This window comes from Bombina bombina, chromosome 5 (assembly GCF_027579735.1).
Source record: "Bombina bombina isolate aBomBom1 chromosome 5, aBomBom1.pri, whole genome shotgun sequence".
NCBI lineage: Eukaryota > Metazoa > Chordata > Amphibia > Anura > Bombinatoridae > Bombina > Bombina bombina.
Genome location: NC_069503.1, coordinates 1,061,616,676 through 1,061,631,194, shown reverse-complemented (window position 1 = coordinate 1,061,631,194; position 14,519 = coordinate 1,061,616,676). Strand labels below are relative to the sequence as shown.

The 14,519-nt window shown below is 38.5% G+C and overlaps 1 protein-coding gene across 1 annotated transcript in view; it reads left to right on the top strand.

Moving 5' to 3' along the window:
• Positions 1–266: 266 nt before the first annotated feature.
• Positions 267–14,519, top strand: part of LOC128661716 (ATPase family AAA domain-containing protein 2) — an 83,244-nt gene continuing 68,991 nt past the window's right edge. Inside the window, exons 1-5 of the mRNA XM_053715939.1 lie at positions 267–521; positions 3,007–3,161; positions 5,918–5,970; positions 6,439–6,607; positions 9,531–9,633. Of these exons, the coding sequence (XP_053571914.1) occupies positions 354–521; positions 3,007–3,161; positions 5,918–5,970; positions 6,439–6,607; positions 9,531–9,633 (648 nt within the window). The 5' untranslated portion in view covers positions 267–353. The remainder of the gene's footprint in view (positions 522–3,006; positions 3,162–5,917; positions 5,971–6,438; positions 6,608–9,530; positions 9,634–14,519) is intronic.

Genomic DNA, 14,519 nt, shown 5'->3' with positions numbered 1-14,519 from the left:
TCCCCATATTCCCGCGCCAAACCCGAATACATGACGTGCTACATGACACGCTTTGATAATTTAATATACATCCGCAAAATATTATATAGTTCCTCGAATGTATTGTAATGAGTGAGCACACGCGATATCGTTTTGTTTAAATAAAACAAAATAATAACATTGATATGTTTTATATATTTTCAAACCTTTCTGGTCGCATACATTGATTTTTAGTCTGCTTTGAAAGTTGTAGGAGCGGAGGGATACACATGGGGGTGTGACACGAATGCCCGTGTGGCGCCACAATTCGGAATTCTAGTTGTGTGTGTAGAAGTTTAGTGAATATAGTAAATATACGGTAAACTACTGCAGTCATGGTGCTGCTGAGGAGTGCAACCGGGGCCGCTTCTTCTCCCTATTATAGAGAAAACGAGTCGTTGCTAGACACCAGTTCAGAATTTCTGTCACTCGAAAGTCCTGAGAAAAAGCTTGGCAGAACTCGGAAATACCCGTTGTCAAACGGCAAAAAGTCACCCTGCGATGTGAGTACCTGAAGCAATTCTTATAACAGTTTTGATCATGTCATGTATGGGATTCAGCTGTCTAAATACGTCGATGTTTCGCTTTTAATAAAACATTCAGAGAAACGGTCATCTGCGAGGTATTGATTTGACTGAACCTTGTGCAATCAGTCACAGTAATTTAAAACCTAAACAAAAGTTAAGATGGTCGCTAATAAAGAGAATTAACTCATCCAGCTGCGAAGCACGTTATTTGCCACCTACAAACTAAGACACCATGTTATGGCAGTCAGTGCTGCAATCGTCTCACAATAGTTACCTTACTGGTTTATTTGTAATCTTCTCCCTGTTAGCTTTTATTTTATAAGGACTATTAATTCCACAGGCCACACCTCTTCCACGTGACTGAATAAACAAATGTTTCCTGTGTGTGTTAAGGCTGTGGGTTTATTAAATGTTACTTTTTTATTTTAATTACACACGATTTATGTAATTATGTATTAAACATGTTAACATTTGTTATGTCACACAATGTGTTGATAATTTGCCCCTCCGGGAAATGTGTATTGCAGTTTGTATATGATTTCGGACGTGCTGTCAAAATATTCCGAGGGGTCACAAGGAATTAGAGACACTCAATTTCATTGTACACATTATTCTAAGACAAAATACATTCTCAATAGTGAGAGGAATGGAACCTGATTTTTTTTATTTTATTTTATTATAAATCAACTCTCCAGTATTGGTAGAGATCATGCAAAATGTTTTCTTTTAGACCTTATATTGTAGTGTACATGCCACTCTCACATCCAGGACCCTGCATTTGCCTTTCTAAAATTATTTAAGGGATTTAGCTGTACTGACAAGACTCTTTAGATAATTTTGGCAGACCTGAGAGTTTTGATGAGTTGGGACTTGGCATACACAATGTGTGGTGTGTGTTTTATTTTTACCGTCCATATATTTTCTTCAATTTACAATATTTTCATTTTTAGATAGTGTTGAGGTATGTAACAAAAAAGAGAAATTTAAAAGGACAGTCTTGTCAAAAATAAACTTTAAAGGGACACTGTACCCAAAAGTTTTCTTTCGTGATTCAGATTGAGCATGAAATTTTAAGCAACTTTCTAATTTACTCCTATTATCAAATTTTCTTCAGTCTCTTGGTATCTTTATTTGAAATGCAAGAATGTAAGTTTAGATGCCGGCCCATTTTTGGTGAACAACCTGGGTTGTCCTTGCTGATTGGTGGATAAATTCATCCACCAATAAAAAAGTTCTGTCCAGAGTACTGAAACCAAAAAAAGCTTAGATGCCTTCTTTTTTCAAATAATGATAGCAAGAGAACGAAGAAAAATTGCTAATAGGAGTAAATTAGAAAGTTGCTTAAAATTGCATGCTCTTTCTGAATTACAAAAGAGAAAATTTAGGTACAGTGTCCCTTTAATGATTCAGAGAGCATTTTCAGTTTACTTTTATAATTAAATTTGCCTTGTTCTCTTGGTATTCATTGTTGAAAGCTAAAGCTAGGTAGCCTCATGCTAATGTGTAAGCCCTTAAAGGGCCACTAAACCCAAAATCTTTCTTTCATGATTCAGATAGAGAATAGAAATTTAAACAACATTACAATTTACTTCTATTATTTATTTTGCTAAATGTTTTAGATATCCTTGGTTGAAGAAAAAGCAATGCACATGGTGAGCCAATCACACAAGGCTTCTATGTGCAGCAACCAATCAGCAGCTCCTGAGCATATCTAGATATGCTTTTCAGCAAAGAATATCAAGAGAATAAAACAAATTAGAGAATATAAGTAAATTAGAAAGATGTTTAAAATTGCATTTTCTTTCTAAATCATGAAAGAAAAAGTGTGGGTGTCATGTCCCTTTAAAGGCTGCCCATTTTGAGTGTTTCCACAGTTAGACAGTGCTAGTTCAGGTGGGCCATATAGATTGCACTCACTCCTGTGGAGTTATTTAGAAGTTTGCACTGATTGGCTAAAATGCAAGTCTGTCAAAAGAACTGAAATAAGGGGGCAGTCTGCAGAGGCTTAGATACAAATACAAGGTAATCAGAGTTATAAAGTTCATTAATATAACAATATCTTTTTAAATAGTAAAGTCTGGAGTTGACCTTCCCTTTAAGAAGATGTAACATTTTCATATACTTCAAGGCTGTCCCAAAACAAAAAATAAACTAGCATATCTTCCTTTCGCAATAATTACTGTAGGATTTCACAATACAGCCATATCTTATGTATATGTGCGCATACATGATGTGTTTGTGTAGTATATGTGTGTAGTCTGACATCCACTTGAAAACCTGTGTGCTGTAGGTATTTGAGTTCAAGGCAAAAGCACTACACAGACTAATATATGGGCTCCCAGGATGCTTTTCTGCAAAATTGCATCTGAGCATTTCACTTTAAAAGTATCCTAGCAAACAGGTCCCCCCCCCCCCCTCTGACTTAAAAGAAAGTAATGCGTTTTTTTCCTCTCTCTTATAGGGTCCTTTTTCAGCTAAGGAAGATAGTGACAGTGGACGTATTTTACGCTCTTTAGGGAAGAGAAAGCCACAAAACATCTGTAATTATTCAGATTCAAGCATGGACAAAACTAATGAGCTTAATGTGACTAATACTGAAGGGAAACGTTTTACCAGGTAATTTTTTTTATTTTTTTTTATTAAGTTTTAATGCCTTTTTTTTTTTTTAGGAAGTTTAAATCTACACACTAAAGTTTGCGAGGTACGCTTTGCTTTGAGTCTAACTTTTAACACTATCAATTAAAGGGACAGTCTAGACAAAATTGAAAGAATACTAAACCCATTTTTTTTTCTTTCGTGATTCAGTTAGAGCATGCGATTTTAACCAACTTTCTAATTTACTCCTATTTTCCTTGTTCTCTTGCTATCTTTATTTGAAAAAGTAGGAATCTAAGCTTAGGAGCCAGCCCATTTTAGGTTCAGTACCCTGGGTAGCGCTTGCTGATTGGTAGCTACATCGTGCTCACTCCCGTGGAGTTATTTAACCCCATCTCTGTACCCATCACTACAAAATTGTGCATGATGATATGTATTTATAGTCGGTCAGATTTCTGCGTTATCTATTTTGTTGCACAAGCGTCTGCCGGATGTGCCAGATGTTCAATCTTTTTGTCAGGCCCTAGTTAGAATCGGGTCTATGTTTAAACCTGTTGCTCCCCCTTGGAGCCTTAACCTTGTTCTTAAAGTTTTGCAGCAGGCTCTGTTTGAGCCAATGCATTCCATAGATATTAAGTTATCTTGGAAGGTTTTTGTTTCTTATCTCTTCTGCTCGAAGAGTCTCAGAGCTCTCAGCTTTGCAGTGTGATTCACTCTACCTTTTATCTTTCATGCGGATAAGGCGGTCCTGCATACTAAGTTGGGATTTCTCCCTAAAGTGTTTTCTGATAGAAATGTTAATCAGAAAAATTATTGTTCCTACTCTCTGCCCCAATCCTCCTTATCATAAAGAACGTCTGCTAACCAACTTGGATGTTGTATGTGTGCTCTAAAATTCTACCTACAGGCGACTAAGGATTTTCGCCAGTCTTCTGACCTGTTTGTTTCTCAGGACAGTGTAAGGGTCAGAAAGCTACTGCTACATCTCTTTCCCTCTGGTTGAGAAGTATAGTTTGTTTTGCTTATGAGACTGCTGGTCAGCAGCCTCCTGAGAGAATTACAGCTCATTCCACTAGAGCTGTCTCTTTCTTGGGCTTTCAAAAATGAAGCTTCTGTGGAACAGATTTGCAAGGCTGCAACTTGGTGTCCTCTGCACACTTCTCAATTTTTACAATTTTGATACTTTAGCCTCGGCTGAGGCTTTTTTTGGGGGAGAGGTTCTTCAAGCAGTGGAGCCTTCTGTTTAGGTCTGCTTGTCTTGTTCTCCCTCCCTAGTCATCTGTGTCCTCTAGTTTGGGTATTTGTTCCCACTATTAATTGTTGATGTCATGGACTCTCCATATCTTAGGAAAGAAAGCAAAATGTATGCTTACCTGATAAATTTCTTTCCAGATATGGAGAATTCATGACCCCACCCTTAATTTAAGACAGTTATGTTTGACTAAACCTCAGGCACCTCTACACCTTTTTGTTATTCCATTTTCCATTTCCCTTCGGTGGAATGACTGGGGATTATGGGTAGGGGAGTGACGCTTAACAGCTTTGCTGTGGTGCTCTTTGCCGCCTCCTGCTGACCGGGAGTGATATTCCCACTAGTAATTGATGTTGTGTACTCTCCATATCCGGAAAGAAAAAGGTGAAAAACCACAATATAAGACAAAATATTGTGTGAGAGGTGCACCAAAAATCACCCCAATGAGGCAGAATAAAAATTAACACAAAACAAATTAACACAAAATACAAGCTGACAACACATATATAATTTACCAAATATTCATATGAGCAATAAAGCAAATAAAAAGTCCAGATGATCCTGCAACAGCAAGACGATATGGAACAGGCAGGCCGCTCTCTTGACAAAGATGGATCAAATTATATCAAGTCCTATAAGACAAAAAGAAGCCCTTTTGTGCAATAACTCAAAAACAGTGCAATGGTGTATAACAATGGCAGAAAAAGGTACTCTCAAACGAAGATTCACATCCAGTGCAATAAAACACGAGCCAAGATTTCAGAGCCGCTCGGCTGACTCAAACAGAGCAGCTGTGCCACGCAGGGGCTCGTCTCCAATGATGTCACAGCTTCCGGTCCCAACTGAAGAAACGCAGCCAATAGCGTTGTAGCACCTACAATAGGTCTATGTAATGCGGGTTCCCAAGCTCAGGCTGATGAAACGGCAGCTTGTGCCGAGAAACGCATTGCTGTGCAACATTAACTTATTTTAATAAATCAATTTTTTATCTGAACCTTGCTCTTCCGTGCGGTTATTGGATACTCGATTGGAAACCCGCATTACGTAGACCTATCGTAGGTGTTACCATGCTATTAGCTGTGTTCCTTCCGTTGGGATTGGAAGCTGTGACATCACTGGAGATGAGCCCCTTCGTGGCCCAGCTGCTCAGTTGGAGAGTGTGGGTCAGCCGAGCGGCTCTGAAGCCTCAGTTCACGTTTTATTGCATTGGATGTGTATCTTAGTTTGTGAGTACCTTTTTCTGCCGTTTCTATACGTCATTGCACCAAAGGGCGACTTCTTCTTTTTGTCTTACAGGACTGGATATCTCCAGAAATAGAGAAATTTATCTGGAAAGTTGTTTAAAAACAAAATGTATGCTTACCTATTTAATTTGATCATCAAATTTGCTTTGTTCTTTTGGTGTTTTTTGAAAGCTAAATCTAGGTAGGCTCAAATGCTAATCTTTGTATATGCTGTACGTATAAAGTTAATTACTTAAAAGGCCTCGCACATCATTTGTATTTTTTTTTAATTATTTTTACAGAGGGCTGGCCAAACTACAGACAGATGCAGCTGCAAATGGAGATTGCAATGAAGGTTAGATATGTTTAATTTATTTTTCTTTGTATCTTTTTAACGGGACACATGACACCAAAATTTTTCTTTTCATTCAAAAACCTCATGACTTAACCACTTAACTATTTACCTCTTATCAAATTTGCTTCATTCTCTTATCCTTTTGTTGGAGTAGCAATACATTACTTGGAGCTAGATGAGCACATTGAGGTAATCACAAAAGGCATATATGTGCAGCCTCCAATCAGCAGCTAGCTCCAAGTAGTGCTTTGTTCTTGAGCCTATCTATGTATGCTTTTCAGTAAGATACCATGAGAATAAAGAAAATTGGATAACAGAAGTAAATTGAAAAGTTGTTTAAAATTGTATGTTCTTTCTGAATTGTGAAATTAAACATCTGGATTTCCATGTCCCTTTAAGGAATATGACTTTGGCTTTGATTTTCAAAAAATAAATCCCATACATAAAGGTTTTTATATGTAATTTTAGATGAGCAAATTGATTCGAGTAGTCAACCTATAAGAAGAACCAGAAGTGCTGAGAAGTCTGCTGCCCATGAAGAGAATGGAGATGTTGAGGTTCGGCGAAGTGGTCGAATTAGAAGAAGTCGCTACAGCACCACAAACCAATCTGTGCTGTTTGACAAGCTGATAACAAAGTATTTATTATTATTATTATTATTATTATTATTATTATTATTCGTAAATGTCCATAAGAAATCCCACATTGTTTTAATTTTTATAAAAAAAATTTTTAATTGGTTTTTATGACTATTTAAGCAACTATGTGAACATATCTTTACAGTTTGACAATTTTCACAAGTTTGTATAATAGTATACTAGCATTATGTTGCATTGATTTTCTGCCATCTGCACACTTGATCTTCATATCTGTTGGACATATTATAGCTCTGTTGCATGATCTATTAGTTCTGTACTCTGATATACATTGTATTTTGTTGGCCTCTGCCTGTCCCATGTGTGCATATTGTAAGGGTCATGTCAGGCACATAGCTGTCCCTTGCTATTTTCCTGTGTGTGTTGGACGGGGACCAGAAGCATTGGGTATTTACTGAGCGTTACACTCTTGTATAGTGGTTAACTTTCTTTCATTTTTGCCTCCTTACAATCAACCACTTTGTTGCCATTTAAGCCAGCTTTCCATAAGAGCTGTCTGAGCTCAATACTTTGGTAATCCATTTTTTTTTCTAATTTCAAGTGGTCTTCTGTTTTTACTCGTATATATTAATTTGCACATCTTCTTGGATACCAGAGTTTTTTATAATTTCCACACAGGATGTGTTGCACAGACAAGGCATAGGAAAGAGTTCCTCACATTGCAGTCTTATCCAGCTGCCTTAATGAGCCTGTCCTGGTATTATAAACTGCATCGTCTGACAAGTTGTCAAAATAGTTAGCTAATGTTGATCAACAGCAGTCATGGGAGTGTTGCTCTTATGGTAGGTATATGTCAATCCTTGTGTTTTCGAAATAGCACACACACAACTTTAGAGACTTCTGTGAGCTATCTGTTACTGTCAGCTTCTAGTGTGTTTGCACACAGTTACATAGGAACCCCCATATGGTGCACATGCATGGGTGTCTCCGGCCATTTTGCCCTGCATGAACTGCAGCTCTTTGACACTGCCTGCTGCAGTTTTTATACATCCTATTGAACCAAGGCGGTATACAGAGACTGTGACCATGATGTTTTATTTGTACTTGCCTTTCCTTTTGTAGTACATGAGCTTATACGTTTTTAAAGGTACATGAAACACAAAAGAAACTTGTGATTCAGACAGAGCATACAAATTAAAAAAAAAAAAAAAAGTTCCTTATATACTGCTATTAAATTTGCTTCTCTCCTATGATATTCTTTTTTTTTTTTTGAGGTACCTAGCTTGGTATCTGGAGCACTACATGGCAGGAAATAGTCCTTCCATATAGTGCTCAAGATATGGGCCTGCTTTTCAACAAAATTATACCAAGAGAACAAAGAAAATTTGATATAATTAAATTAGAAAGTTGTTTAAAATCACATGCTCTGATTCATGAACAAAGAATATTGTTTCAAGGGGAGACATCGGCTATGCCAGAACCTTTACTATGAATTCCAGGTGTGTTCCATTTGTTTATTGTGGCTTTTGCACATTGTATACGTTTTCATGCAAGCTGATCAACACTAAGCTGTCATATTGCATTGAAAATAGCATTATTGGAGGTCAGCGTATAAGAAATGTGGTCTTTCACAATTATAAGTAGTAAGTCATATAGCACCTTAGGACAGGTTCCTGAAATTGTATGTCTATCTGTTGTTTTGATAATTATTTATCTAAACATTTTAGGTTGTTTTTTTTTAGACTAACCACATGCATACGTTTCACATTAACATTCTTGTAAGCTCACAATCCATAGCCTATTACCTTTACTTTATTGTGAAAGCACATACTACATATTTTTCTTTTCATAAGCAGCAACACTGACAATTTACTTTAAAGGGACCGTAAAGTCAAAATGATTCTTATGATTTTAGATAGAACATACCATTTTAAACACATTTTCAATTTGATTATAAAATTTGTCTCTTTCTCTTGGTGTCATTTTGAAGAGTAGGCCCAGAAGCAGCAATGCACTACTGGAAGCTAGCTGAATACATCTGGTGAACAAATGACAAGGCAAATATGCAACTACCAGTCGTCAGCTACCTCCCAGCAGCTCATTGCTGCTCTTGGGCCTACCTAGGGTTAATGACATGCTTTAATTGAATCATAAGTTTAATTTTGATTTTACTATCCATTTTTAAGAGGCTACATAAATGAAGAGAAATCTGGGGGGCTATATTATGAGTAACAATTTGAGCTACATCCTTGGTGTAGTGAAATAAACCCCCTTTTCCAGCAGAAGTAAAAATATGAATAGATATTTTGCAATGTTAGGAGATTATATTTTGAGTTTGTCCCTTTAATTGCCCTCCTATAACTGTAATGTTCCTTAAAGTGATGGTAATGCTAGGATTTACCATTGGAACAAATAAAGGGGACTTTCAGTCATAAAGCATAAAATACTTCATGCTGAAAGTATCGCCGCACTGAGCTGCTAAGGCAACCCTCCGGCAGAACGCTATTTTTCTGAGAGGTGACGTTTTCACCTCTTAGCCAATAGCCATGGGGGAAATCCTAGCATTTCACAAACGCTAGGATTTACCATCTCTTTAATTACTTGTTTTTTTGATTAGTCTGAATATACTGAAAACCTTTTTCTGGGGAAAAAAGGTAATATGTTTACTGAAATTAAAGTTGCAATTGTGCCTTCCATACAAACCATTGCAAGATGGTTGAGGTTACATCTTTTACGATTCTTCTGTAAATGGTTTGTTCTAATGCTCCTATTAACAGTACAATCATTTGCTGCGATAGAATTTACTTGCTGACTGTTGCTTCTCCTCCTAATCTATAGAAGTAAAACAAATAAACCCTTAACATAAAGAATTGCATTTTCTTCAATATTTTTTTTTATTGGATTTTTGTAAAGTAGAATAGATATTTTTTTGTTTTTAAAACTATTTACAATTGTATTTTTAAGTACTGCTGAAGCTGTTCTGCAAAAAATGGATCACATGAAGAAAATGCGCCGTCGTCGTCTGAGAGAGCTTGATGACCCAAGCGTTTTTAATGATACTGAGGAGGTAAGTCTTTTTGAATATGTATATTTTATTGTTCCCTTGCGACTTTTGTTGTCATTTGCACCTTATAGTTGTAAGATAAACTGGAGGAAGTTATTTCTTTCCTATGACATGGAGAGTCCACAACGTCATTCCAATTACTAGTGGGGTATTCAACTCCTGGCCAGCAGGAGGAGGCAAAGAGCACCCCAGCAAAGTTTTTTTTTTTTAAGTGTAACTGCCATACCCATAACCCCCAGTCATTCTCTTTGCCTCTGTCAATGGGAAGTTGTGCAAAGTTGGTGTCTGAAGATTTTAATCCTTTTTATGGGTACTTTTTTCCCTACAAGCAAGAATTGGGGTCTAGCTGGGTCATGTCAATCTCTTGAGTAAGTATAGTGGTGGCTTTTAGCAGTTAAAAGGCGACGAGGAAGTCTTTACTTTTAACACTTTGCTACCCCTTTGCAGAAAGCCAGAGTTAGTTACTCTGTTCTTTCTTTTCCTACAGGTCTTTGACAGGAAGTGAAGCGCCTGCCACACCCGAGGATCAGCAGCTATCATGCAATTGGATCTAAGGTAAGTGCTTTTGCCTTCTAGGTACAGAAGGATAGCAGCACTTAGGAGGTTAATCTTCTTTTTCAGATCCTTCCTTGGGACTTTATATAATTCCTCAATTAATAAGGATTATTAAGGACATGGCACTTTGGTATATTATTAGTATGAGACACTTTATATGAGGAGTTCACTTGGCCAGGGGAGTTAAGGGGTTAACTCTAAAATTCTTTATTGGTTCCCTAACATTTAATAAGTTTCCAGGTTCAGAGGCTTACAAATTAAATACCGCAGCATCCAGGTGTGACAGATACCCATTCTGACAGGGATATCGTTTTTACTTTAGCCATTTTTTAAACTGCAGCTTTTGCGCTCATTTTAGAGTTTAGTAATATGTGACAGTTTTTTGTTCTGATTATCCCAATCACGTGTCGACTGCGCTTTTGCAGAGTGGTTATTGAGTTTAGTGCAGCCGTCTTTGACTCTGCTTGAAATTCTTTTGAATCGGCTTATGTATATCATCTATCCGGTTTCCAGAGGAGGATATCCCGTCTAGAGAGTACTCTTACTAGTGGGACATTTTTGTCTGGCCGGTAGGAGCCTCGGGCATCTGAGGTAGTTTTTCAAGTTAAATTTAAATCGATTTTAGTGTTTAATATTCTTTAATATTTAGTACTATCTGAAAGATAGATAAGATAAAATTTTTTTTTTTTTTTTTTTTTCATTAAAATTTTCTATATTTTACATTGTTTGTGGGACCTGTTATTCTAAGCTATGGATACCGATCAGGATCAATCTATCTCTATGGATAGATGTTTGCTTTGTTTAGACAACCAGATTGCCCTACCTATGCAGTTTTATTCCTCTTGTTTAGAAAAACTTTAAAATGCAAAGAAAATATTGTCCCTTCTGAGCCAAGTGTCTCTCAGGATTCTGCTGTGCGTGACATGCCTCAGATGTCCCAAGCTTACATACTGTGCCTTCTGTGTCCTCATAGCCACCTGGGGGTGTTTATTTACCTGGGGATTTTGCCGCTCAGATTGCTTCTGCAGTAACAGTGGCTTTGTCAGCTTTCCCTTCATTTGGTAAGCGTAAGAGAAAATCTAAACTTCTTGCCTGATGCTAAGGTTTCTGATTCTAGGACTGCATTAGCCACTCTTACTCATTTGTCTGATGATGAGAATACTTCAGTAGCCTCTGAAGGTGAGATCTCAGACTCTGACTCTTTAGCAAAAAAATCTTAAGAATCTGAAGTTAATTTTAGATTTAAGCTTGAGCACCTCCGATTACTTTTGAAGGATGTTCTAGCTACTTTGGACGACTCTGAACCGGCGGTTGTTGTCAACCCCACAAAGTCTATAAAATTGGATAGAGTCTATGATTCCGCATCTTCTGAGGAGGTTTTTCCTGTACCAAGGAAAATGTCTGTCTGAAATTGTTTCTCAGCAATGGGAAAAACCAGGGGTTCCTTTTTTTTTTTTTTTTTCCCCTTCCCCTGTTTTTAAGAAGAAGTTTACTGTGGCTGACTCTATTTGTTACTCATGGCGCACTGTTCCAAAAGTAGGAGCTATTTCTACTCTTGCTAAGAGAACTACCATTCCTTTAGAGGATAGTTGCTCATTTAAGGACCCAATGGACAAGAATCTAGAGTCTTACTTTAAAAAAAATAAAAATAAAAAATGTATGTCCATCAAGGGTTACAGTGGCAACCAGCAGCAAGTATTGCTATGGTTGCAGGAGCTGTATCTTATTGGTGTGATGCGTTTATCTGATCTTATTCAAGAGGAAACTACATTTGAGGAGATCCAAGATGAGATCAAAGCTCTTAAATTGGCCAATACTTTTATCTGTGATGCCAATATTCAGATAATTAGTCTGGGATCTAAGATGTCTAGCTTCACGGTTCTGGCTAGCAGGGCCCTATGGTTAAAACTATGGTCGGCCGATGTCTCTTCTAAGGCCAAGATTTTGGCTTTGCCTTACAAGGGAAAGACTCTGTTTGGACCTGGTCTGGCAGAGATCATTTCTGAGATTACAGGTCAAAAGGGATCTTTCCTACCTCAGGACAAGAACAGACCTAGAGGTCAGACTTCTAATTTTTGTTCCTTTCGTAACTTTAAGCGACAAATGTCCTCCCCTTCCTCATCTAAACCAGATCAACTCGGATCTTCTTGGAAATCCAACCAACCCTGGAATAAGGGAAAACAAAAAGCCTTCTGCCGACTCTAAATCTCTAAATCGGCATGAAGGTTCCGACCCCATTTCCTGTGTGAATTGGGTGTGGGGGGGCAGGATTTCTTTTTCGTCAAGCCTGGATACACGATTTCCCAGACCTTTGGGCGGTGGACATAGTATCTCAGGGTTACAGAATGGGAGTCAAGTCTTGCCCTCCAAGGGACAGATTTCTCCTATCCAGACTTTCCTCAAACCAAATAAAGAAGGAAGCCTTCATAAATTGTGCAAAAGACCTATATTCTCTGGGACTTATTGTTCCTGTCCCTCTAGCAGAACAGGGTTTAGGATTCTACTCAAAACTTTTTGTGGTTCCCAAAAAGTAGGGAACTTTTCAGGCCCAGTTTAGATCTCAAGTGTCTTAACAAATTTCTCAGGGTTCCGTCCTCCCAAGATGGAAACTATTCGTTCCATTCTCCCTTTAGTACTGGAAGGTCAGTTTGACAACCATAGACCTGAAGGACGAATACCTTCACGTTCCCATACACAGGGAACAACATCAGTATCTGAGGTTTGCCTTTCTAGAAAAGCCCTTCCAATTTGTTGCACTTCCATTTGGTCTGGCCACGGCTCTCGGAATATTCTCAGATTCTGGGGGCGCTATTGGCTGTGATCAGATCCCAGGGTATTGCTGTAGGGCATTATCTAGACGACATCTTGGTTCAGGTGTCATCTTTTCAACTAGCCCAATCTCATTCAGAGATACTGTTGTCTTTTCTACATTCCGATGGTTGGAAGGTGAATTTGGAAAAAAGTTCTTGTTCCATCTACCAAAGTGTTTCCTAGGGACTATAATAGATTCCCTGTCTCTGAAGATTTTTCTGATGGAGGTCAGAAAAGACAAGATTCTTGCTTCTTTCCTTTCTCTACAATCTGCCTTTCACCCATCTGTGGCCCAATGCATGGAGGTGATTGGACTGATGGTGGCATCCATGGACATCCGTTCCTTTTTGCTTAGTTTCATCTGTGACCACTGCAACTTTGTATGCTCCATCAATGGAACGGAGGTTATTCAGGTTTACTCAAAGGATAAATCTGGACCCTCTGACAAGAGACTTTCTCTTGTGGTGGGTGTCACAGGAACATCTGTCTCTGGACTTGCTTTTGGAGACCTTCCTTGGAAATTGTGACTACGGACGCCAGCCTGTCAGGCTGGGGTGCTGTTTTGGGCCCTCTAAAGGCTCAGGGCCTGTTGTCTCGGGAGGAGTTCTCTCTTCCCATAAACATCTTGGAGTTGAGAGCTATCTTCTATGCCCTATTAGCGTGGCCTCAACTGGCGTTGGTTTGGTTTATAAGATTTCAATCGGACATCACCTCAGTGGTTTACATCAACCACCAGGGAGGGACTCGGCGTTCCTTAGCCATGAAGGAGGTGACTTGAATTCTGCAGTGGGTGGAAGCCCACGATTGTCTATCTGCTATCCACATTCCAGCAGTGGACAATTGGGAAGCAGCTTTTCTGAGCAGACTGACTTATCATCCCGTGGAGTGGTCTGTCCATCCGGAGGTGTTCTCTCAGATAACCCTCAAGTGGGGGGTTCATGAGTTGGATCTGATGGTGTCCTGCCAAAATGCCAAGTTTCCAAAGTATGATTCAAGAGATCCTCAGGCCGTTCTAATAGATACTCTAGCGGTTCCTTGGAGGTTTTCTCTGGCTTATCCGTTTCTTCTCCTTCCATGAGTCATCGCTCGTATCAAACAGGAGAGAGCATCAGTGATACTAATAGCTCCTGCATAACTTTGCAGGATCTGGTTTGCAGATCTGGTGAGGATGTCATCTCTACCTCCTTGGAGGTTACCTCTGAGGAAAGACCTTCTACTTAAGGGTCCTTTCCTCCATCCAAACCTAGATTCTCTGAAGCTAACTGCTTGGAGATCGAACGCTTAGTTATGTCCAAACGTGTTTTTTCTGATGCTGTCATTAAAACTATGATCCAGGCTCAAAAGCCGGTTACTCGCAAGATTTATCATAAGATATTGCATAAATATCTTTACTGGTGTGAATCAAAGTCTCGTTTATCCGGGTGAGGATTCCCCAGATTTTGTCTTTACTTCAGGATGGACTGGATAAGGGTTTATCGGTCAGTTCTCTAAAGGGTCATATTTCAGCGTTATATCTGCCAAAC